The following is a 23,346-nucleotide window of genomic DNA, read 5'->3' as shown; positions in this document are numbered from 1 at the left end:
TGGCCCACCACCATCCATTCCACAATATCCCTTATCTAGGGAAGCCATTGAGAGAACTGCACCTGTAATTGAGGTTTTGAAAAACCAAGGTATCATTGTCCCATGCCATTATTCCCTGTGTAATACTCCCATTTTGACAGTTAAGAAGCCCAAGGCTGGGCCTAATGGCAAACCTGATTGTTTTGTACAAGATCTGCAAGCAATTAACTCTTATGTTATACCTAGACTTCCAATAGTGCCCAACCCTGCTACTGTCATTTCCTCAATCCCGTGTGAGGCAACATGCTTCACAGTGGTAGATCTCTGTTCTGCTTTCTTTTAGATACCAGTACATCAAGACTCCCAATATTTGTTTGATTTCAACTGGAAGAATACCCAGTGGACTTGGACCAGACTCTCACAGGGGTTTGTTGACAGTCCCACACTATTTTCTCAAATTTTGCAGCAGGATTTATCCTCCATTACTTTTAAAGGTTCCATCTTAGTTCAATATGTAGATGACTTATTCCTGGCTGCTCCCAATGCTGAGATTTGCCAGGAAGACAAATGCCATTTGTTACTAGAGCTGCACCAGAGACGCCACAAGGTCTTCAAGTCAAAGGTACAGTGGTGTCTACCTTGGGTGGAATATTTGGCCGCTGGCACACGATCCATCTCTCCTAAGCATGTCCAGACTATGCAACAACTTTCTGCTCCCTCTACTAAGAAGCAGCTAAGGGCTATTCTGGGAGCAGTTGGATATAGCAATGGATACCCTCTTTTGGTGAAATTACTAAACTTCTTATATCTCTAACCAAAAATTCTGTCCCAGAACCTTTACAGCTGGATTCCCAGCATCTTTCAGCTATATCAGAATTAAAACAAGCCTTGTTATCAGCACCTGCACTAAGACTCCCAGATTACAGTAAATCTTTTACTTTCTGTACATGAACAGAGAGAAGTAGCTTCTGGGGTCCTGACTCAAAAATTAGGACCTGCCCAGCGCCCAATAGCCTATTATTCTACTCAACTTGACTCTGTAGCTGCTGGAGCTCCACCCTGCCTATGGGCTGTGGCTGCCGCTGCCCTCCTGGTAGATAAAGCCTCAGATTTGGTCTTAGGTAACTCTCTAATAGAATAATGCCCACATGAAGTTGAGGCTCTCTTACTGCATCAGAGGACACAGGCTTTTTCAGATCAAAGGCTCACTAGGTATGAAGTAACCCTGCTAGGAAATAAGAGAATCACTTTAAAGCATTGTACAGTCCTTAACCCAGCAACACCGCTCCCTGACCTGCCATTCTCAGGAGAGCCTTTGCATGAATGCACCTCCCTAGTTGACATAGCTGAGAAACCTCATGATGATCTTTTGGACACACCCTTAGAGAACCCTGATTTTATTTTCTATACTGATGGATCTTCTTTTATATGTGAGGGAATCCACTATACAGGTGCTGCTGTAGTTTCTAATTATGATACTGTCAGGGCAGCTTCTCTGACCTCCTATCTTAGTTCACAGGCTGCTGAACTTGTGGCTCTCACACAAGCCTGTCACCTAGACAGAAGAAAAAGTGCTACTGTTTACACTGATTCCAGATACATATTCAGCATACGCCATGCTGTAGGAATGCTATGGATGCAGAGAGGATTTTTAACCTCTGCTGGCAAAGTCATTGCTAATAGAGAATTTATTAAGGATCTTCTATCTGCCTTGAAGCTTCCTTCTACTCTAGCTATTGTTCATTGCCCTACCCACACAGGGAAGAATGACCCTATCTCAAAAGGGAATGTAGGAGTTGCTGCTGCTGCTAAGCTTCCTGCTTTGGAAGCCCCTGAACATGTACTTAACATCTCATCTTCTGATGATGTTTCCATTTCTCTTACTTATGATAAGTCTGAAGTAGAGAAGTAGAAAAAGAAATTCAAGGCTAAAGCAGTCAATGCGGTCTGGGTGACTTTGGAGGGAAAGTTGCTTCTCCCTTGGAGTTTTTACAACTATGTATGCCTATCCACAGCTACTTTGGCACACAAGAAATCGTGGACTCAGTAAAAAGGGCTTGGATTGCCCCTGGGGTAACTAATGTAGCCTCTAGGGTGTGTGCCTCTTGCCCCTCCTGTCAGACTTATAATCAACATGCCTTCCGGGCTAAAGCTTATGGATGGTGTCCTTTAGCATATATGCCTTTTGAACACCTACAAATTAATTATGTTACAATGCCTAAGGTGGGACATTATAAGTTTTGTCTTGTTATTGTTGATCAGCTTACTAAGTGGGTGGAGGCATTCCCAATCTCCTTAAAGAGATTGTCTCTCACTTTGGTCTGCCCACATTGATTCTAACAAAGGCACACACTTCATTGATTCTGTTCTATCCCAAATATACTCTTTCCCGGGGGTAACTGCACAGTTCCATACACCCTACCACCCACAAAGCTCAGGCCAGGTGGAACATATGAATCAAGAGCTTAAGAGCACAATTGGCAAATTGTGCACTGAAACCCATCTGAAGTGGCCTGATGTTCTACTATTGGCACTGTTCTATCTGCACAACAGGCCAAGAGGAGAACTACATATATCGCCTTTTGAGATGCTTTTTGGCCACCCTCCTATCCAAGCAAACCCTTTTTCCCCGGTATATACATCAATAGTGAGGGGAGATATCTCTGTTGCTTCCTATATACAGGAATTACAAGCCAGGCTAAGTGAACTCCACGAGACAGGAACAAGCAGTACAAGCTGGCCCCTTGGACTTCTCCTTATATGATTTGAGACCAGGAGACTGTACACATCAAAAATTTTCAGCAGACTAGTGGGACCCAGTCAGCTTGGGAAGGTCCTTTCCAGGTATTGCTGATAACTCCAACTGCCATCAAAATTGGAGAGAAGGACTCTTGGATCCATTGTTCCCATGTAAAACCAGTACCAACACTTGATGAGTAATGCATTGAAGGAAATTATGAAATAATGAATAATAATGTCTGTCATTTACATTCATCATCTACTATATGTGATTGTAATTATGTAGTTGTACCTGAGTTCAAATCCAGCCTCAGACACTTGACACTTACTAGCTGTGTGACCCTGGACAAGTCACATAACCCTCATTGCCCCACTCCCCCAAAAGGGAACATTTGCAAAAGCTTTTCATATTCATGTAATCAAATTTACTGTTGCCATAAATAGGGACATATTTTTGCAGAAATGCAGAATTAGACAGCAAGATAATAATATGAGATTTGGGGATTTTAGATATCAAAATCAAAAATGTTCTAGATTCACTCAGAGAAATAATGTCAGTTCAAATGTTACATAAGAGTTTCTTTTTTATGCTATTGCATCTACATTTTGAAATTAATATTATAGGCTTATTTTCATAGAGATTTTCATTTTTTTAAGATTGTGTTTTAACTTGTATTAAAATATGTTCTGATTTTTCACAAGTCACAAGGGTAATTGTATACTTAGCTTAAATAAACAATAAAAAGTTATTATTTGGAATTATTGCATATTGTATATTATATTTTGATTCAAAGCAAATTCACTTTTTTTTTTTTGCTGTCATCATTATCCTCAGTTGTTAAATCCATATGAGACTTGAATTATGGGAACTTGACATTCAAGACATTAATTGCCTTTATTCTTAGTTATCAGATTCTGAGCAGCCATCCATGAGAGGACTAGATACAAGAGCAGGTATTGAACTGTCACAGTAGGGGAAACATGCAGGAAGTCAAGGTACTGCCTTGGGAAAGGCCAGGAGATTGGCCATTGGCAAGAGCTGAGGTTGGATTTTCTTGGTTTAATTTTCCCCCCACATAGCACTGAACAGTTAGGCTATGCCATCTCATTCTATGCCTGACTTGGATTCTCCCTCCTATATGCCTGATGCCATGGACGACTCAATTCCATGCATCTAATTAAGCCTGACTCAGGTTCCCCTCAACATATTGCACTGGCTGTCTGCAGAGCCACAAAGTTTGGAAATGCTCATTTCTCTTCCTTCTTTGTTCTTTTATGGTAACCCCATAATTATCTCAGATGTCATGATAGATAGAATGTTAAATTTGGCCTTGGCATCTGTTACCAGCTATATCCGATTCTTTATTTTCTCATAATGGCATGAGGATAATTAGGCAGATGATGTAAAAAGTGATGAAACAAAGATAAAAATTCTTTTCTTAATTAATATCACAGTTGTCTTAGCCCCGTAATAAAGAAGGGTATACCAGCATAACTTATGGACTCTCTTACAAGTAACTTAAAAAGACATTCATTTTTGTTAGAAGTTATTATAATTGAAATTAATCTGTGGCAGTTAGTTGGCACAGTGGATAGAGCACCGGCCCTGGAGTCAGGAGGACCCGAGTTCAAATCCAGCCTCAGACACTTAACACTTACTAGCTGTGTGACCCTGGGCAAGTTACTTAACCCCAATCGCCTGGCTGGTCTGGCAGTTCATCTCAGGAACAGGCTCTTGGTGGCAGAGGACTCTTGAAAGAAGTAGGCCAGGTTGGATTTTTATCTCTCTAAGATAGATAGGCCTTTTCTAAACTTTCTGAACTCCACGTGTTCTCTCTTCACTAATATTTGGTATGCTTTAATAAGTGCTTAATGCCCAAAAACTGGTGCTAAAGCTTCTAATTTATAAGTAAATCCTAGCTAGCCTTCCCTGCACTTGGGACAGGAATAAGGAGACCACACATTAAATTTTAAACATCACAAGGAGTATCTAGGTGCCACATTCTTCCTGAAGTCAGGAAGACCCTTCTTCCTGAATTCAAATCTAGCCTCAGACACTTACTAGCTATGTGACCCTAGGTAAGTCACTTAACCCTATTTGCTTTAATTCCTCATTTGTAAAATAAGCTAGAGAAGGAAATGGTAAACCACTCCAGTATCTTTGCAAGCACACAGACACAAACACACACACGCATGCAATCCAGATGGCATCATGAAAAGTTGGACATGACAAAATGAACAAAAAATATTTGATGAATTAAAACTGAATTGAATTGGACAAAATACTGCTGTTATTGCTGTTTTTTAAAAAAGGTCAACAAAGTCAGAAACCATAGAATATTAGCCAGTCAGTGTCAATCAATAAGCATTTATTAAGTGCTTACTATGTGCCAGGAATTGTCCTAAGCACTAAGAATTTAAAGAAAGGTATGACAGTCACTGCTCTCAAGGAGCTCACAATCTACTGAAGAAGACAACATGTAGACAACTATGTACATAAAGCTCTACACAGGATAAATAAGAAACAGAAGGAAAGCACTAGAATTAAGGAGGATTAGGAAAGCCATCCTGTACAAGGTAGGATTTTAGGTAGAACTTGAAGAAAGCTAGGCAAACCTGAGGGGGGAAACGTTCCAAACATGAGGATGGCCAGTGAAAATGCCCAGAGGCTGGAGATGGAGTTTCTTATGCAAGAAACAAAGAGGCCAGTACTAATGGATCTCAGATCTCAGATCTCAGATCTCAGGGAGGGGTGTAAAAGGACTAGAAAGATGAAGGGATGGAGCAGGTTACCAGGGCTTCGAATGCTAAACATAAGATTTTATATTTGATCGTGAAGGTTATAGGAAGATACTGAAAGTTTCTGAACTGGGAGGGTAACATAGTCAGACATGTCCTTTTGAAAATTCACTGACAGTTCAGTGGAGAATGGACTAGATTGGGGAGAGACTTGTAGCAGGGAGATCAACCAGCAGACTGTTGCAGTAATCCAAGTTTTAGGTGCTGAGGGACTGCAACAGGGTGGCAGTGTGAAAGGAGGAAATGGGACCCATGTGAGAGATATTATGAAGGTAAAATTGATAGGCCTTGGCAATAGATTGGATGTGGGGGTGAATGAGAGTGAGGAGTAGAAGATAACATCTTCATTGTTAGCCTGGGGTACTGGCATGAAGATGGTGCCCTCAACAGTAATAGATTACCCCAACAGATAATGAGTTCGGTTTTGGTCATGTTGCATTTGTGTTTAGGACGTCCAGTTTGAAATATCTAATAAGCAGTTGGAAATAGGCCTAGAGATCAGAAGAGATTAGGACTGGAAACAGATTTGAGAATCATTAGTATAGAGATGATAATTGAATTCATGGGAGCTATCGAATGCTATCAAAGAGTGTAGTAGAGAGAGAGAAAATAATTTAACAGGACAACTAGGTTGCACAGTGGATAGAGCACCAGCCCTGGATTCAGGAGGACCTGAGTTCAACTCTGACCTCAGACACTTGACACTTACTAGCTGTGTGACCCTGGGCAAGTCACTTAACCCCAATTGCCTCACTTAAAAAAAAATTAAATCCTTGCGTACACAAAATTCTCTTAGAAATATCTAAAAATAAAAATCATGTGAGAAAATTTTGTGCATACAATTTTATATATGTATATACATATAGGGATTATTTATATGTAGGAAATATATTAAATATTATTTATGCGAAAATTTTTTATATATATATATATATATATATGAATCCTAAAATCCACATAAAGTTATTTTTGTGAAAGACTTCTGTGTGACAAAATAATATTTCAATAATTAACTTTGTAGTAATGTGTCAAAGCTTTATTCTGAGTGCTATTCCCAAAAAGGTTAAATTCACTATTTGGCTGACCTCACTGGGCTATAACTATTTGTTTATAGACAAAATGGTTTCACAGTAGAGCTAAGAATAGATACTATTTAATACAAAAATCAACAGTAAATTTCAGTTAAGTTTTCTAATAAAACACTTAGCAACAATAATCTCAATCAAGATAATAGCAATAGCTAAACTATTCAATAGCTTGAATACAGTTATAACTTTTTAAGTAATATGCAATTATTTGCAATTGAGTTTTGCCTCAATTATATATATATATCTATATATCTATCTCAGAGGAAAATTAAATAAATGAATCCTTTACACAAGTGCAAAAGAAATTTAAAACTTGGTCTATTCCTAGAAAACCTACAGCCTAAATAGAAAATTATAAAGTATAAAAAAAGAATAAAATCTATGGCAACAAATTTTAAGTTATTAAACCACTTAATTCTACTATGTAACTAAATTTTAAGTAAATAACTTTTCTGCTTCCTTTATTTTTTTTTTCCTGTCCACTTTAGAAACTGCAGCCCAGCCATCTTCTCGCATTTTTCTCATAGCTGCAAATTTCAGTGATGATCCTGGAGTTGTTAAAGATAAAGGTCTAGGAGTCTAGAACAAAAATAAAGTCACAAATATGTTTCTGTTTGATGAAGGTTAAGTCCAACTTTTAAAAATTGATTTCTGAATTAAAATTCATAATTTTACCTTCTTTGGTGTTGTTACACTTTGATGAGAAGCTTGTGGATAACTCTTGTATAGATTTTGAAATGTGTCTTCATCTGAAACCATGCTCTTTAAGAAAATGAAATGGAAATAAAAATTTTTAAACTGCTGTCATAACAATATTAAATTTGTTATTAAATTGTATTATATATTCAGATCATATATTTGCCTCAGATATGATCTAATTTAAATACCCTCAAATCATAAACTTCTTATTTTCAACACTTAGAGCTTGAACCATATTCATTATATTCTATAAAGGTTGTATAATATAACAAACACCAAATAAAACTAGCATTTCTATTTATAGAATAGAACAAGAAAAGAAGATTTCACATGGAAATGGGAATCTCTATTATAGCTTATTCTTCCTTATATGCAGCTAGATGGTGCAGTGGACAGAGCACCGGGCTTAGAAGATCTGAATTAAAATCTAGCTTCAGACAACGCCATTCGATCCTAGGCAAGTCACTTAATCTCTATTTGCCTCAAATTCCTCATCTATAAAATGGAGACACATTGGAGAAAAAATGGCAAAGCACTCCCATATCCTTGCTAAGAAAACTATGTGGACAAAAGTATATAGGGTCGGGGGCAGCTAGGTGGTACAGTGGATAAAGCACAGGCCCTGGATTCAAGACTCCCTGAGTTCAAATCCGGCCTCAGACACTTGACACTTAACTAGCTGTGTGACCCTGGGCAAGTCACTTAACCCTCATTGCCCTGCCCAAAAAAAAAAAAAAGTATATAGGGTCACAGAGTTGAATACAATTGAATTGAACAACAATAGGATAAATTCAACATGTAACTTTTTAAAGTTGTCCCATTTGTATGTTTACTTTTGACATTCTGTTCTCTTCTATGCATTAAAAAATGTTTTAATGACTTCCTTCCTTCTTTCTCTTACTTTTTTTGGGAATATTATCACCAGCCCCCCTTTTCCTACCTTCCCATTCAAATTGAAAGAAAAAGAAAACCCATTTATTTACAAACATGCATATGTCATCAAGCAAAACAAATCCCCACATTTGTTGTCCAAAAATTCAACTGGCACTCAATTTCATTTTCTCTAACATCTCCAAGGACCTTACTCTAGCAGTCATTCTTATTCTCTTGTACATTTTCTTTTTCTATATATTCTATTGAATTTTTATTTTTGTTAAATATTTCCCAATTATATTTTTAATTTTAAAAATATACTTTAACATTCTTTTTAAAAAAATTTTTAGTCTCAAATTCTCTACTTCCCTTCAGCCCTTCCCCACCAATTGAGAAGGCAAGCAATTATATGTATAATGTTGTACAAAACATATTTCCATATTAGACATGCTGGAAAAAAGCATGAAAAATAAAGTGGAAAAAAGCATGCTTCAATCTGCACTGAGTTTATCAGTTCTCTTTCTAAATATGGATAGTCATATCCATAGATTTGACGATAAATTTTTTCATATTCTCTTAATTTGCTTATGATGTTATTTTTTATGTCTAAATCATGTAGCAATTTTGACCTTTTCTTGGTATTTGATCACATCCATGTTCTCTCAACCAATCTGTAATCACATTCTGTAGAGAGCTGTGGTAAAATAATGGAATTTGTCAGATGCCCAGGGGTCCAACTTGATTGACTTAGTAGTGTTTAAATTGGGTGTGAATGAGAAACTACTAAGTACCCACTTAAGATGATTATATTTTGAGCCCACCCTGTTAAACCTAGTTTAAACTTGGCCAACCCTGAGAAGGACTGTCCTCGGAGGCTGTGGACTGCATCATCAACAGGGAACCATCCAGCTTAAAGGACCTCCCTTTTGGGGGAGCGAGAAAAAAGGTAGAAAGGAGAACTGCTGAGGCAGGGAGCTCTCTTTTTCCTGTTGGTGAGCTTCCAAGAGCAGACTGTAGAGGGGCTGCACAGCTGACTCCCATAGAAACTACAGACCCCAGGTGGTGAGTTAATAGAAACGAGGCCAGCTCTTCAAATTAGCTGAGCTGGAAGCAAGTTTGGGGATTGAGTCAGTCTTTGCCAGAGCCAGGGAGCGTATTCATTTTTCTCTTCCCCTATTCCCTTGTCCCTGGCTTTATTAACTTCACTTTTGTTATATATTTTATTCCCATTAATAAAACTGGATATGTTTGTGGAAAAGAGGCTGTTGATCTCCTTTCTTGGCCTGGGAGAAATAACTAAAAAGGTAGTTTGGAAGGGAGGAAACTTTGGACCTAGAGGTCCCTCATAATTTTCTGAACCCCAATATTACAGTGAGCCACACACAATTAACTCTCCTGTAACGATTGGAATGATGCCACCTGCTGAAGACTTACTGTAGAAAAGTTCCACCATGAAAGGAAGGTCTTTGAGGGCAAGAACATGCGTCTTTTCTTTGACGTCAGGAAGTGACATTTGCTAGTGGGAGGAAGAAGGAAGACTGGGCGCTCTGACTCGGGCTCTTTTCCTGGGGACTCTGGTGGAGAGTGGAGCTAGAAATGTGCTCTCCCTTTAATAGAGAGATTAATGTAGGCCTTTCTCTCTCTTTACCAAATTCTTATTCTCCTTAATAAATACTTAAAAGCCTAACTCTTGCTGAAGCTTATAATTTATTGGCGACCACTCATTAGACATTTTAGACAGAATAGCTAGAATTTTAGCCCTTAATACTCCCCATATTAAATTTGGCCCCTACAGAACAAAAACACAGTGATGCTTTTCCCCAGTACAGCTCAATTGGCAGTCAAGTTAGATAATAAATGTTTCTATTTCCTTACTACCCACTCTAGTTCAGGACCTAATCATCCTTCATTTGGACTACTATAGTAGACTCCTAATCATTCTTTCTGCTTTCCGTTAACTCTGCTCTTACACTCTCCACACAGCTGCCAAAATAATCTTCTAAGGCACAGGTCTGATAATACCACTTTACTGCTACAAAATTTTCAGAGGCTCTTAGAACATACCAACTCCTTAAGAACAGCAAATAAGCTGCTCCGCTTTCTGGCTCCAACCTACATTTTATTCTCATATACTTCAAATTTCCAAAAAATTGTACTATTAGCCATTCCATAATTCACTAGTTTGTCTCCTTCCTTCATGTATTTTACTGAAACAATTCCTCAAAGATGTAAGGCATGGGGCAGCTAGGTGGTGCAGTAGATAAAGCACCGGCCCTGGATTCAGGAAGACCTGAGTTCAAATCCAGCCTCGGATACTTGACACTTACTAGCTGTGTGACCCTGGGCAAGTCACTTAACCCTCATTGCCCTACCAAAAAAAAAAAAAAGATGCAAGGCATTCATTCCCTCCACAACTCTACCTCTTGGAATCCTTATCTTCCTTCAAGACTCAGCCCAGGCTCTACCTCCTTTGTAAAGCATTCCCTGATCTCTGCCCCCTTCCCTAGTTTGTGAGTGAGATTTTCCCCATCCCTTAGATATAAGTGATTTAACAAAAGTACTAATTGGCTTATAGACTACAAACTATGACTTTAAATATTTATATATTCTTTAGTTATTTAAGCAAATGATAATGAAGAGATTGGTAGGAGCAAATGCAAATGCTAAAACTGTCAACTTGTCTACTCTGTCACTTACCTAGGATCCATCTATCTGACCTCCAACTGTGATTAAGTATAGCTACTTATCAGCTTAAAGGTCGAATACCTAAAATAGTAATTTCTGAGCTGAAAGGGACCAATCAGAGCTAGGGAGAAGTTAGAAAGTCATGCTTAAAGCAATATGGTGGAAATCTCTGATAGTAGAAAACAACTCAGGACTAGAGGTAAGAAAAGGCATCATCTGAGATGGCAAAGATGTATTTTAATAAATAGCTTCCTATGTTATGAGCCTGTTACTTAGTAATGGGACTATTTTAAGTAGGGTATATATAATGGCAAGTGACTATGCTGTTATCTGATGGTTTCTTTATAGTCTACACTTATTGTATATGTACCACTTGAATTATGTTCATTTGTGGGAGGAGTCATGGTGTATAAATATCCATGGATCCTGAGGTTCTGGGTCTTTGGGTCTTAGACGTGAGACTGACTTTATTGTGAGACAGGATCCCTTTCTCAATAAACCTATTTTTCTTTTGGCTTGGAGATTGCTTTTTTTTTCTTTTGTCTAACATCGGGACTTAGACATTTTTGCAACAAGTTGTTGATGCCATCTTCTTTCTCAAAATGACTTGTATTTCCAGTATTATATATTTTATTTTTCCCCTCCCTACCCTGCCATCACCTCATAGAATTTGAGGATAGGGACTGCTTTATTTTTATCTTTATATCCTTAGAGTCTAGTAGAGTACCTTGTATGTGGAGTCACTTAATAAATATTTGTTGAGTTTAATTGAATTGGCAAAATCCTGGTGCTCCTTTCTCATTTTCATCAAGGAACCTCAATACATGACCAACCTTCTGGTGATGAGCCTCCCCATACTTAGCTTGGTCACTTCTTAGGAAAACAATCTGTTTGCCAAGTCATACTTAAAACCTTTGCAACTTTCTGCTGCATAACTTTTGAGAACCCAAGATCAGCTCCATGTCACGATAAGGTGGGAAGCATTAGAGTAATATGAGGCAAGAGAATCTAATTAATCACCACATTAATTGAATATCAATCAGGTAAATTGAATCACAGATTCTCAGATTTAGAAGGAACCTCAGAAGTTCTTAACCCAAGTCACATACAAAGAATCCCCTGTACAGTATTGCCCAAGTCTCTGCTTAAAAACAGTGAGAGACAACCCACTGCCTTCCAATATAATGCATTTGACTTTGGGATAGCTCTAACTGTTAGAAAATTTTCCCTTATATCATTCCAAAATCTACCTCTCTATAACTTCTACCCATTGTTCCTAGTTCTATAGTCTAGTGCTAACCAGGAAAAATTTGACTTTTCTTCCCCATGATAGTTTTTCAAAACAGCTATATCTCTCCAAAAGTCTTCTCCAGAATAAAGATCTATCATCATATATATTTTTTCAACATCCTTCATTATCTTGGTGGCCCTCTCCTCTTAAAGGTCTCCATTTTATCAATAGTCTAGCCCATCCATAATCTTGTCAATGTAGATATATCCTCTAAACAAGGTCAATAACAATCCATACGTGTTTGCCCTTCCTATGTGACTGTTGTCCAGGTACTCTTATGAAGCTGCAGGACTCAAAGTGCCTTCCTCACTTTCCCAAGACATTGCAAGGACTTAGAGTATATGAGCTGTCCATCAACTATCCTTCAATCTCACCACATCTTATTTTTCTATGTCCATCTTATTTTTTTCAATCATACATGTCTTTAATGAAATCTTTTATACCACTTCTACCTACACCAACCTTGTACCTCTTCCATTGTCCTTTGAGTGATTCTAAACTTCACTACTTCTGTAGTTTTCCATGATTCATAGCCATAAAACAGGACTATTAGAATGGACTCTCAGTCAGAAATCTTTGAATACAACTATACTTGTAAAGGAATCTCTTCTACAGTATCCATAAATGATATAAAGTCTTCATGTAAGAAACTCCAATAAGGAAGAATTTACTATCTCACTGAGAAGCCTATCCCATTTTTTGATAGCTCTAACTATTAATAACCTTTTATGAGACAATAAGGATATATGGGATAGGTGGACTTGAGTCAGTTCACATTCTGAGGATGGGGTCTGGAAAGTACCTAGCCCCCAGTCTCTGTTATTGTTAGATTATTCTGTTCATGTTTTATTCCATTGCTAACGACAGAAATCATGTATCTTGCTTTACTGAACTTAATGTACCCTGGTACCAACCCTCCCTGCCTACATTCCAAGCCCCCAGTCCTTGTTATGCCATTGCCACAACATACCCCATACCCCCCTCCCCACCTTGTTCTATGATCAAACAGGAGAACTGTCTTCTGCTAGTACAAGACCCACCCAGATTCCTAAGCCCCAGCTCCTGGTACTATCCCTCCCCTCTTCCCCTTTGCCCCTCCTTACATGGGTAGGGTGGTTTCACCCTTTCCCCCCTCCCCTTCCTCCTCGCTCTTGGAACATGTATCCATACCCTGATCACAAGCTGAACACGCATCCTGGTTGAGACAGGATTGGATGTTAGATTGTGAGCTCACCCTGTGCACGAGGGGACCCCCCCCCCAAAAAAAAAACCTTCCATAAAAACTCAACTCATGAGCCCATTAGGGCACTCCTCATCCCTTGCATGGGGTTGCCCATTCTCATGAGAATGACTTGACTTGGTGGTCTCCTTGAATTATTTGGGTAAAATGAGGCAATTTTATCCCAAACAGGAGTATCACCCATTTAGACTAATCACTTTATAACACCTTTTTTTGAATTTAGTTATATTTCAAGGGACACAATATATCCAAATCTGTATATGGTATAGTATGGGTATGGCATATCCATATTGGGTCTGGATATGGTATGGTATATCCAAATAGCTGCTTCATTAATAATGCTATGCATGCAAATAATTTAGAAAAAATATAGTATAAGAAATCCCACATCTTAGTAATATGTTTACCAAAAGGTCAGCGTGTTCTGAACTATCTGAATTTGTATCAAATTCAAAGAGCATTTTTCTTTTTCTAATTGTTCCTTCCTTGTGTGGATTCTGCTTTTCACTCTGCAACATTTTCATTTTGGTTGGTGTCTTCACAGTATATGCCTTTACATAAAAAAAGAAAAAATACAATAATTATACAAATAACATAAGATTAAAATAATTTTTCCATAGGTAGTTTCTATTCTTTGGCAATGAAAAAATCTCTGTGCAAACCTTTATCTAAAAAAAGAACTTTTAGATAAAAAATTTTCTTTTGACATATTTAGCAATGCAAGTTTTGAAAACTTCCTAGAAAAAGTTATCTTTCAGTTAAGAAATATGGACTAAACTTTTTTAATTAGCATGAAGTCAACATTATAAAGAGGAAGTCAGTGTAAATCTAATAACCACATTAAATATAAAAAGGAATTTTCAGGATATGAACCAGGTGACAGTGGTGCTGCTAAGGGAAAATATATTGTCTTTCTAAATTTTGTGAGGTAAGCATCTGGTTTTCAGTATTATGTAATGAATTAAAATATTAGGAAATATGGAAGCTATTATCTTCACATATTACCCCAATACTTTACAAAATAGGTTTTTTTCTTCCACTGCTATTCCCTGTAAATTTGACATAGTGAGTTGTATTCATTCTTCCAAGTCAATAAAATGTTAATTAGTATCTGGTAGAATCCATTCTCTTCCCTTAGGACCTAATATACCAAAGAAAACAGATTAGGCAGAGAATAATAATACATTACTAAATGTTTGCCTAGTGATCTGAAAAGTGTAAAAACTTGAATTACTCTCAAGAAAAGATTCAGGTACTGCTTTATCATAGTATAAAGGTGGGATTCCTCCTTTAATCCAATCAATCAATCAACTTGATGAAGTTTTAAATGTGTAATCAAATGTTTTGTTTCTTGTGATATCTTTAATTGTCGAAAAAGAAAGTGATATGACTGACTGAGAGGATCAATCACACTCACTGAACCTACTCATAAAATAGTCAGTACATCAGTGAACTCAATCCAGAAGAGTCCATCCCAAAATCATTGGAGAGAAGGGACCAAAAGAAAACAACACAACCAGCCCTGAGTATACCAAGACTACATATCAAACAGACACATATAAATGCTGAAAGAAAGTGATTCAAGGGACAAAGCAACTTCAAAACTTGTGATCCCTTGGACCAGGCAGGGAAAAAAGACAACCCTGGAGTCAAGAAAGTACTTCCAATAATCAGGAGTCATTAATTTATCCTTTGACATCATGATTTGCCTCGTGACAATATGTGTGTCTGTATTAAATTTAAGCCAAATCTTCCTATGGCCTTTGTGGTTACTTGTGAGATTGTGCTCCAGGCTTTTTTGGGGGAAATGTTTTGTGCCAAAGTATCTTACTATACTATTTTAGTAAATGTTATCTTCTAAAAATTAATTAATCTTAACTGATAATTAATGAGAATGTGAGCAACCATAACTAGAGAAACCCAGGCCCTCAGGGTTCTCCCTAAAACCCATGGGTAGAAGTAATATTCAATGTACTCTAGGAATTTAACTTGTCAGTGAGTTGGAATAATGGAGAGGGGGAAGGGTTCTACAGTAGTTTATTATGTAGCATATAATATATATTTAACAGTATACTTAATGATTCAAAAAAATTAAAAGCAAACGAGATAGTTTTATTATAGTTCAATTTCTGACATTAAAACTATGCAATATTTTGTATATATAAAAGTAGATTGTTTTACATATACTTATCATTTTGAAATAATACCATATTAACCCAAAGACAAGATAAGAGTTATTAAAGAAAATTAAATTGGCAAAATAAGACTTGCCTTCTACTGTTGTATGAATTGTAAGCATATGAAGGATTCCATGATAGGCAAGCAGCTAGTTCCTTTTGAGATGAGTGACACCTCAATAACAGATACTACTTCTTCCTTTGTCAACTGCTATTGTATACCTTTTATAAATGTTGCCTCTCAAAACGTCCAAGGAACAATGCCATTAAGGAAATGTCAGGTAGATGGACTAAATAGGTCTGATGAAATTCCCTTAAATCTGTTTTTGTTGTTATAATACTGTAAAGGTTTTTTTTGTCTTGTTTTAGAAGAAAAAAAAGTGGATAGTTATGTAAGTGGATTTCAAATTCTGAGATTCAGGTACAAATCTCAGCTCTATCATTTCCTAGATGTATGATATTAAATAAATCATTCAACCTGTTTGAGATGCATTTGCAAGATAAGAAGAATACTATTTAGACTCATGAGGACCATTTGAGATACTGCATGTAAAGTGTTTTGGGCTCTATACACGTAAACTACTCTCATTATTTAGAAAATTGATATTGTGTTAAAGGAGAAGGGAATAAGAAACTGAATGACCTCTGCCTCTCTGTTTCACTAACTCCAGGTCACATGTTTTGTAAATAAGCATATTTTATCTGTCTATGTTGATGTAAGTCATAGTAATCAATACATAACATTTCATGTGACAGAAGTATTTTTGTAATTAAAAAAAATTTCCCTGAAGCACACTGCTAACTTATACTAGGGTTATCTTACATTCAGGCCAATGTAAACAAACTGAATCTGAGACTAAGCAATGTAGTTTACTAATTTTCATGAATTCAATGAATTATATAATATATGTAAACTGATGCAGACATTAAATGTTTTATCTAATATGTAAAAACAAGCAAATAACAGAAACTAGGAACCAAAATGCTAATTTTTAAACCTCTTTCTGAAAAACAATAGCTACATAGAGATATTACATAGATATTAATCTTAGCAACACCAGTGGGGTTTTTAAAGTATCAAACATCTATAATGTTGTTATCCTTTCGAAAAATTAAGCAACTAACCTTTAATGATGGTGTAGATAAGGATTTTTTGGCAGGTGTCCAAAAAGAGTCTTCTTTGTGTTTTGATTGGACGTGATCAACTGATATGAAATTTAATGATGCATTTTGTGAAGCATCTATTTTAGAATCAAGTTTCCACTTGCTGGTTTCAGGAGTTGCAAAAATAGATGTTTGTGTTTTCTGTATTGGACAACAAAAGCACTTAACATCATCAGTAAAATTATTTTAAAGATTCATTTACTTAATTAAAAAGAGGCAATTACTGGAAAGAATATTGAATTGGCACTCAGGAGGCCTGGGTTCTGCCTTGTATTCTATTTTTTGGCTTTCAGATTATGAGCAAGTAACATTCAACCTAAAGGGGAGCAAAGGGTAAAAAGACTGGAAAGGTAGGATAGGGCCAGATTTTGAATACCTATAATCTAAGGTATATTCATTTTCTGTACAAACCAAGATAAATTTCATGGCCAGCCAAGAGAACAAAGAAATAACCCTGATAATGAACCCTGTTACTGACCAGAGTAGGGATGAAGGGGATCAGAGAATATTAAATGGGCCATTTTGATTACACAAAGTTTAAAAGGTTTTGCATAAACAAAGCCAATGCAACTAAAATTGGAAGGGAAGCAGAAACTTGAAAAAAATCTTTGCAGCAAGTTTCTCTGAAAAGAATTTCATTTCTATTTATATCAGCTCCTTTTGTAGTGGCTAAGAATTGGAAATCAAAGGAAGGCTCATCAATTGGGGAATGGCTAAAAAATCTATGGTTTGTGTAATGGAATATTATTGTGCTATAAAAAGAGACAAGCAAGATGATTTCAGAAAGTCCTAGAAAGACTTATATGAACTCATGTATAGTAAAGTGAGCAGAACCAGGAGAACATTTGTGCACAGTGACAGCAATATTATTCGATGAAGAACTAACTAATCTTAGCAATATAATGATCCAAGACAATCCCAAAGGACTAATGATAAAGCATACTATCTACCTCCAAGGAAAGAACTGATATTGACTGAGCACAAACTGAAGCATGCTACTTTTCATTTTCTTTCATTTTTCCTTTTATTCAAGTTTTCTTACATAAAATGACTAATGTGGTAATGCTTTACATAATTGCACATGTATAACCTATTTTTGATTGCTTACCACCTCATGGAGGGGAGAAGGGAAGGAAGGAGAGATAGAATTTGGAACTCAGAACTTTTTTTTAAAAGTGTATTAATAAAAATTAATATAAATAAAGTAGATGATAAAAAAGCTTCATTTCCAAGATATATAAGGAACTGATTTAAATTTATAAGAATAAGAGTTATTTCCCAATTAAAGGGTCAAAGGATATGAAAAAGTAGTATTCAAAGGAAAAAATACAAGTTGTCAATAGTCACATAAATATGCTCTAAATCAAACATAATTAGAGAAATGCAAATTAAAACAACTCTGAGATTCCACCTAACAACTATCATATTGGCAAAGACAACCAGAAAAGAAAATAACAAATGTTGGAGAGGCAATAAGAAAACAGGTTATTTTTATGTACTGATGAAATAACTGTCTAATGTTCCAGCCATTTAGGAAAGCAGCTTAGGACTAATTCTCCAAAATTATTAAACTGTGCATATCCTTTGACTAAGCAATACCACTACTAGGTCTATGCCACCATCTCCCTACCCCAAAGTAATCAAAGAAAGAAGAGAAAGATCTATCTGTACAAAAATATTTATAAAAGTTATTTTGGGGGCAGCTAGATGGCGCAGTGGATAAAACACTGGCCCTGGATTCAGGAGTACCTGAGTTCAAATCCGGCCTCAGACATTTAACACTTACTAGCTGTGTGACCCTGGGCAAGTCACTTAACCCCAATTGCCTCACCAAAAACATAAAAAAATTAATTAATTAATTAATTTTTAAAAAAGTTATTTTTGTAGTGGCAAAACCCCCTAAAAACTAAGGGAGTAGGGGGGCAGCTAGGTAGCACAGTGGATAAAGCACCAGCCCTGGATTCAGGAGTACTTGAGTTCAAAATCCGACCTCAGACACTTGACTAGCTGTGTGACCCTGGGGCAAGTCACTTAACCCCCAAAGCCCCGCCAAAAAAAAAAACAACCCACAAACCTAAGTGAGTAATCATTTAGCTAATAGTTGAATAAATTATGGCATATAACTGGAATGGAATGCTATTGTGTTGAAGAAATGATGAAATTAGACAGTTACAGAGAAAAGTAGGAAGACATCTAAACTCATGCAGAGTACAATAAGTAGAACCAACAGAATGATTTATATAACAGTTCTTAAAGATGAGCAACTTTAAATTTATTAAGAACTATGATCAACACAATGCTCAACCAAGATTCCAGAAAAAAGATGATGATATCCACCTCCCACAAAAGATATTGGATTCAAGGTGCCAAATGAAACATGTATTTTTAGACATGGCCAATATAGGAATGAGTTTTGACTACACATTTTTTTTGTCATGAGTGTGTGTGTGTCTGTGTGTGGTGGGGTTCAGTAGAGGTAGGGAGATGGGAAGGAGAGAAAAATATGTATTTGTTAACTGAAAAAAAAAAGAAAATTAAATTTTAAAAAATAATAGTACTTTATATAATTTCACATTATAATGGGTATCATATTGTTTGTCCTCTCAATGGATGAGGGAGGGGCTTAAGTGAGGGAGTGAATTTGGAACTCAGAATTTTAAAAATGAATATAAAAAGTAAACATGATTTGAAATAAAAGGATATTATAGTTTGTATTATCTAAAACTTCTAGGTATTTGTCCAAAAATAGCCCTCAGAAGATTTATCAGTTATAAAAACAATTATGAAAAATATAATTTTACCTTATCCTTCTTCTCCTTGAGCAAGACCATATTCTCTTTTGCCTCTCTTAAAAGTTTTTCCTATTAAAAATATTCATAATAAAGATTCTATTTGTAACTTTTCAGTTTAAATAGTTCTATTGTTACAATTACTAATACCATAATCAGATAGCATTTATCAAACACCCTTATATACATATTACATTAGAAGAATTATTTGTAACCTCTAGAAACTTACAACACAATGAAAAGCAAAAACTGTTTGATTCACTTCTTTCTATTCAAGTAAAAAAAATGCCCTCATACAAGTATGGACTTTCAATAGTTTATTCCTTTTCCAAAAAGCTGCATCTCAATAGAAGTATTGTAACATCTGGAAAATAATTCAGTCAATAACAGGCACTGCTTTTAAGCTGGGCAGCACTATATAATTATCTCTTATTTTTTATGTTAAAAATCAGATCAAGGGGTGGCTAGGTGGCACAGTGGATAAAGCACCGGCCCTGGATTCAGGAGTTCCTGAGTTCAAATCTGGCCTCAGACACTAACACTTACTAGCTGTGTGACCCTGGGCATAGTCACTTAACCCATTGCCCCCTAAAAAAAAAAAAGAAATTAAAAAAAAATCAGATCAAGACAAAGCACAGCTTTGCCAAACTGTCCTAATAATACTTATAGTCCTAATGTCAACCATGAAAGGAAAATCAACAACATATAAAACAAAATCATTATTATTTGCTTTGGTTATCAACACCGCACACTGAATATAATATTATCTTTAGGTTAGAAGCACCATTCTCCCTCAGCAACAATCTTGGAAAGGGTAGTGAGCCTACTGTCCTCCATACTGTCTTCCAACACTAGATAGTAATAATAGACAGGCATGTACTGGAGTCACATGAGAAAATCTAATGTTAGATTTCCAGCTGTGCACATTTACACCTTAGCCAGAGCTTGATTTATTGTTTGTTGATTGACTAGACTTAAGAAAGTAATAATGCAGATGAAACTTAAAAGTGTGTCTAGCATAATTTTCCCCCTAGAGAGATGATTATTAAAACATTTGCCAGCACACTGCTGATCACAGAACAAAAGATTTCACAACATATAAGACCAAGCGAAAGCACATTTGATTGAATTGTCTACCATCATGTTAGGTAAGCCATCCATTTATAGTTTAATTCATGAGAACTATGATCAGATAACATTACTACACCTAGTTATGATTTTATGTATCTTTTCCTCACTTAGAGTTGCACTGTTTTTACTTTAAGTCATATCTCAAGCCTTTTTTTGTTTTAGGGGACCTTAAGAGGAGTAAAAGACCTTAGAATATAGCCATGAGGGTCATCCTTTCCATTGTATAAAGGGAGCAGTTTAGTTTATCTCCATTCTATTACATAATTATTATCCTAATCATTATTTCTGAAATAATTCAAAACTGGAAGCATGCAAATGTACATGCACAAACATGTGCACACATGCACCTATAACACACTTGATAGCTTATAGTCTTCCTTTCATGTGTACATGATCATGAAGCTGATATCCAAATTTCCTCTGACCCATTTGCTCTTGACAATCAGTATTCTTTTTTAGAGGATTAGACAAGAAGAAAGAGTAAAAAATAAGTTACATTAAAATACAAAGACCTTAAGATAAATCTGAGGATTCTCCCTACATAATAACATAAACTTACTTTCTCTTCAGTTTCTATTTTAAGCTGAGTCTCAACAGATGAAAGTTTACTTTTGAGGTTAGATACCTCGATTTCCTGAAGAAAACAGAGGGGAAGTTAGTTAATGCTTCAATACAATGTTAAACAATTTCAAAAGAAGCAAAACCATAGAAATAAATGTCCATTTTACATGGAAACAAGTTCATCTGTAAAACAAACTTTAAATTCTACATACTTTGGTTGCTAATTTAGCATAATTCTGAAATCTCTGTAGAGAAATATTTTTGCAAATATCTATAACAAAAAAGTTTGAAACTATTAGTGATAATTCCTTATGCCTTCTTTGGGAAAGAAATCTTCCCATGGCATTATTTGCTTTGTTTCTCTTTTTTTCTACTACTCTATGCTATTCGCATTTTCTGCTGACTTCCCAGTTTTCCTGCTTATCCTCTTTAATCTGCTGCCCAACTATTTGTTAATCTCATGATCCAGACCAAATACTTCTACTCTGTTTCATTTCAGTATTTTTTATTTCTCTTATTGTCCTTTTCTTATATGAGTATTGCTAAATGTCTCATAAGCATTATCCTTCTATCATTCTATTCCAACTATTTTTGTTTTGAATCTGTTCTTTTTGGACATCTCACTGGAATTTCTCTAAAGAATGTGAGCAATATAACTTTTGCTGTTATAATTTAGAAGGACTGTTTATTGGGGTTTGTTTTTGTTTTTGTTTTGGGGATTTTTTTGCAGTGCAATGAGGTTTAAGTGACTTGCCCAGGGTCACACATCTAATAAGTGTCAAGTGTTTGAGGCTGGATTTGAACTTGGGTCCTCCTAAATTCAGGGCTGGTGCTTTATCCACTGCACCACCTAACTGCCCCAATTTATTGTTTTTTTTATATCTTCCACCCTAGCACAGTAAGTAGCACATAGTAGCTACTTAATAAATATTTGTTGATTTATTGATTTATTGAAAGCAGATCTCAAGGAGTATTGAGGAAGTAGAGGTAGAGTACAACCTGTTTTTTCAAGGTGTGTGGCAGTAAAGATAAAGGGAGCAAAAAACATAGTGGATGGAGGGGTGGGAAGATATAGGGTTACAGCACTATGAAGAAAAGAAAATTTGTGGGTATGTAGAAAATAAGCAAATTCTAGAGGAGGCAGAAAGAGATTGTATCTGAGATGAAAAAGAAAAACAACCAAATAGTGTTGAAGTGTGCAAGAACTGAGTTAAAGGATCTAACATCAGACGTCCGCAATCTTTCCAATAAAATGAGAAGTATGAGGCCATCATCAACTGAAGGAAGATGTTTGCACAGTGGACAAGGATTTTTTTCTAGACCCTTTATCATTATGAGGAATTTCTTTTTGTTTTTCCTGCGTGGTTTTTTTTTTTTGGGGGGGGGCAGGGCAATGAGGGTCAAGTGACTTGCCCAGGGTCACACAGCTAGTAAATGTCAAGTGTCTGAGGTCAGATTTGAACTCAGGTCTTCCAGGGCTGGTGCTTTATCCCATTATGGGGAATTTCCATGGAAGAAACAACTTTTATCAATTCAGATCTTAAATTGATCTGCAATTTAAATTGGTCTGCAGTCTTAGTGAGCTATTTGAGCCAGTGAGAGGTAGATACATGCCCACTATTATCAGGCTAATATGTGTCAGAGGCAAGACTAGAATTCATATCTTCCTGACTCTGAGGCCATCTGTTTATCCATTATGCCATATTCATTTCTTCTACTCTGTATCTTTACCATCCTAAAACAACCCACTTAACTCAACAGAACTACTACTAGTCAATTCAATATGAATGAATGAATGAATGAATGAATGAATGAAAGCAGCAGCAGAAAAAAAAAGTTTTATAAGAGTGCATGGGGAAAGCTAGGGGGCGCAGTGGATAAAGCACCAGCCCTGGAGTCAGGAGTACCTGAGTTCAAATTTTACCTCAGACACTTGACACTTACTAGCTGTGTGACCTGGGGCAAGTCACTTAACCCCCAATTGCCTCAAAAAAAATAGTGTATGAATTATGCCCAAAGGGCAATAAAGCTGTGCATACCCTTTGACCCAGCAATACCACTTTTGGGTCTTTTTCCCAAAGAGATCATGGAAGGGGGAAAGGGACCCACATGTACAAAAATATTTATAGCT

General features: G+C 36.3%; 1 protein-coding gene across 1 annotated transcript in view; it reads right to left on the bottom strand.

The window, feature by feature from the left end:
- Nucleotides 1–7,040: 7,040 nt before the first annotated feature.
- Nucleotides 7,041–23,346, bottom strand: part of SYCP1 (synaptonemal complex protein 1) — a 97,187-nt gene continuing 80,881 nt past the window's right edge. The window contains exons 27-32 of the mRNA XM_044003546.1: nt 21,214–21,288; nt 19,536–19,595; nt 16,696–16,875; nt 13,801–13,944; nt 7,281–7,367; nt 7,041–7,184 (exon numbers count right to left, since the gene is read on the bottom strand). Coding sequence (XP_043859481.1) covers nt 7,041–7,184; nt 7,281–7,367; nt 13,801–13,944; nt 16,696–16,875; nt 19,536–19,595; nt 21,214–21,288 — 690 coding nt within the window. The remainder of the gene's footprint in view (nt 7,185–7,280; nt 7,368–13,800; nt 13,945–16,695; nt 16,876–19,535; nt 19,596–21,213; nt 21,289–23,346) is intronic.

Source organism: Dromiciops gliroides, chromosome 4, assembly GCF_019393635.1.
Source record: "Dromiciops gliroides isolate mDroGli1 chromosome 4, mDroGli1.pri, whole genome shotgun sequence".
NCBI lineage: Eukaryota > Metazoa > Chordata > Mammalia > Microbiotheria > Microbiotheriidae > Dromiciops > Dromiciops gliroides.
Note: the sequence above shows the minus strand (reverse complement) of the source record. Positions and strands in the feature narration are given on the sequence as shown.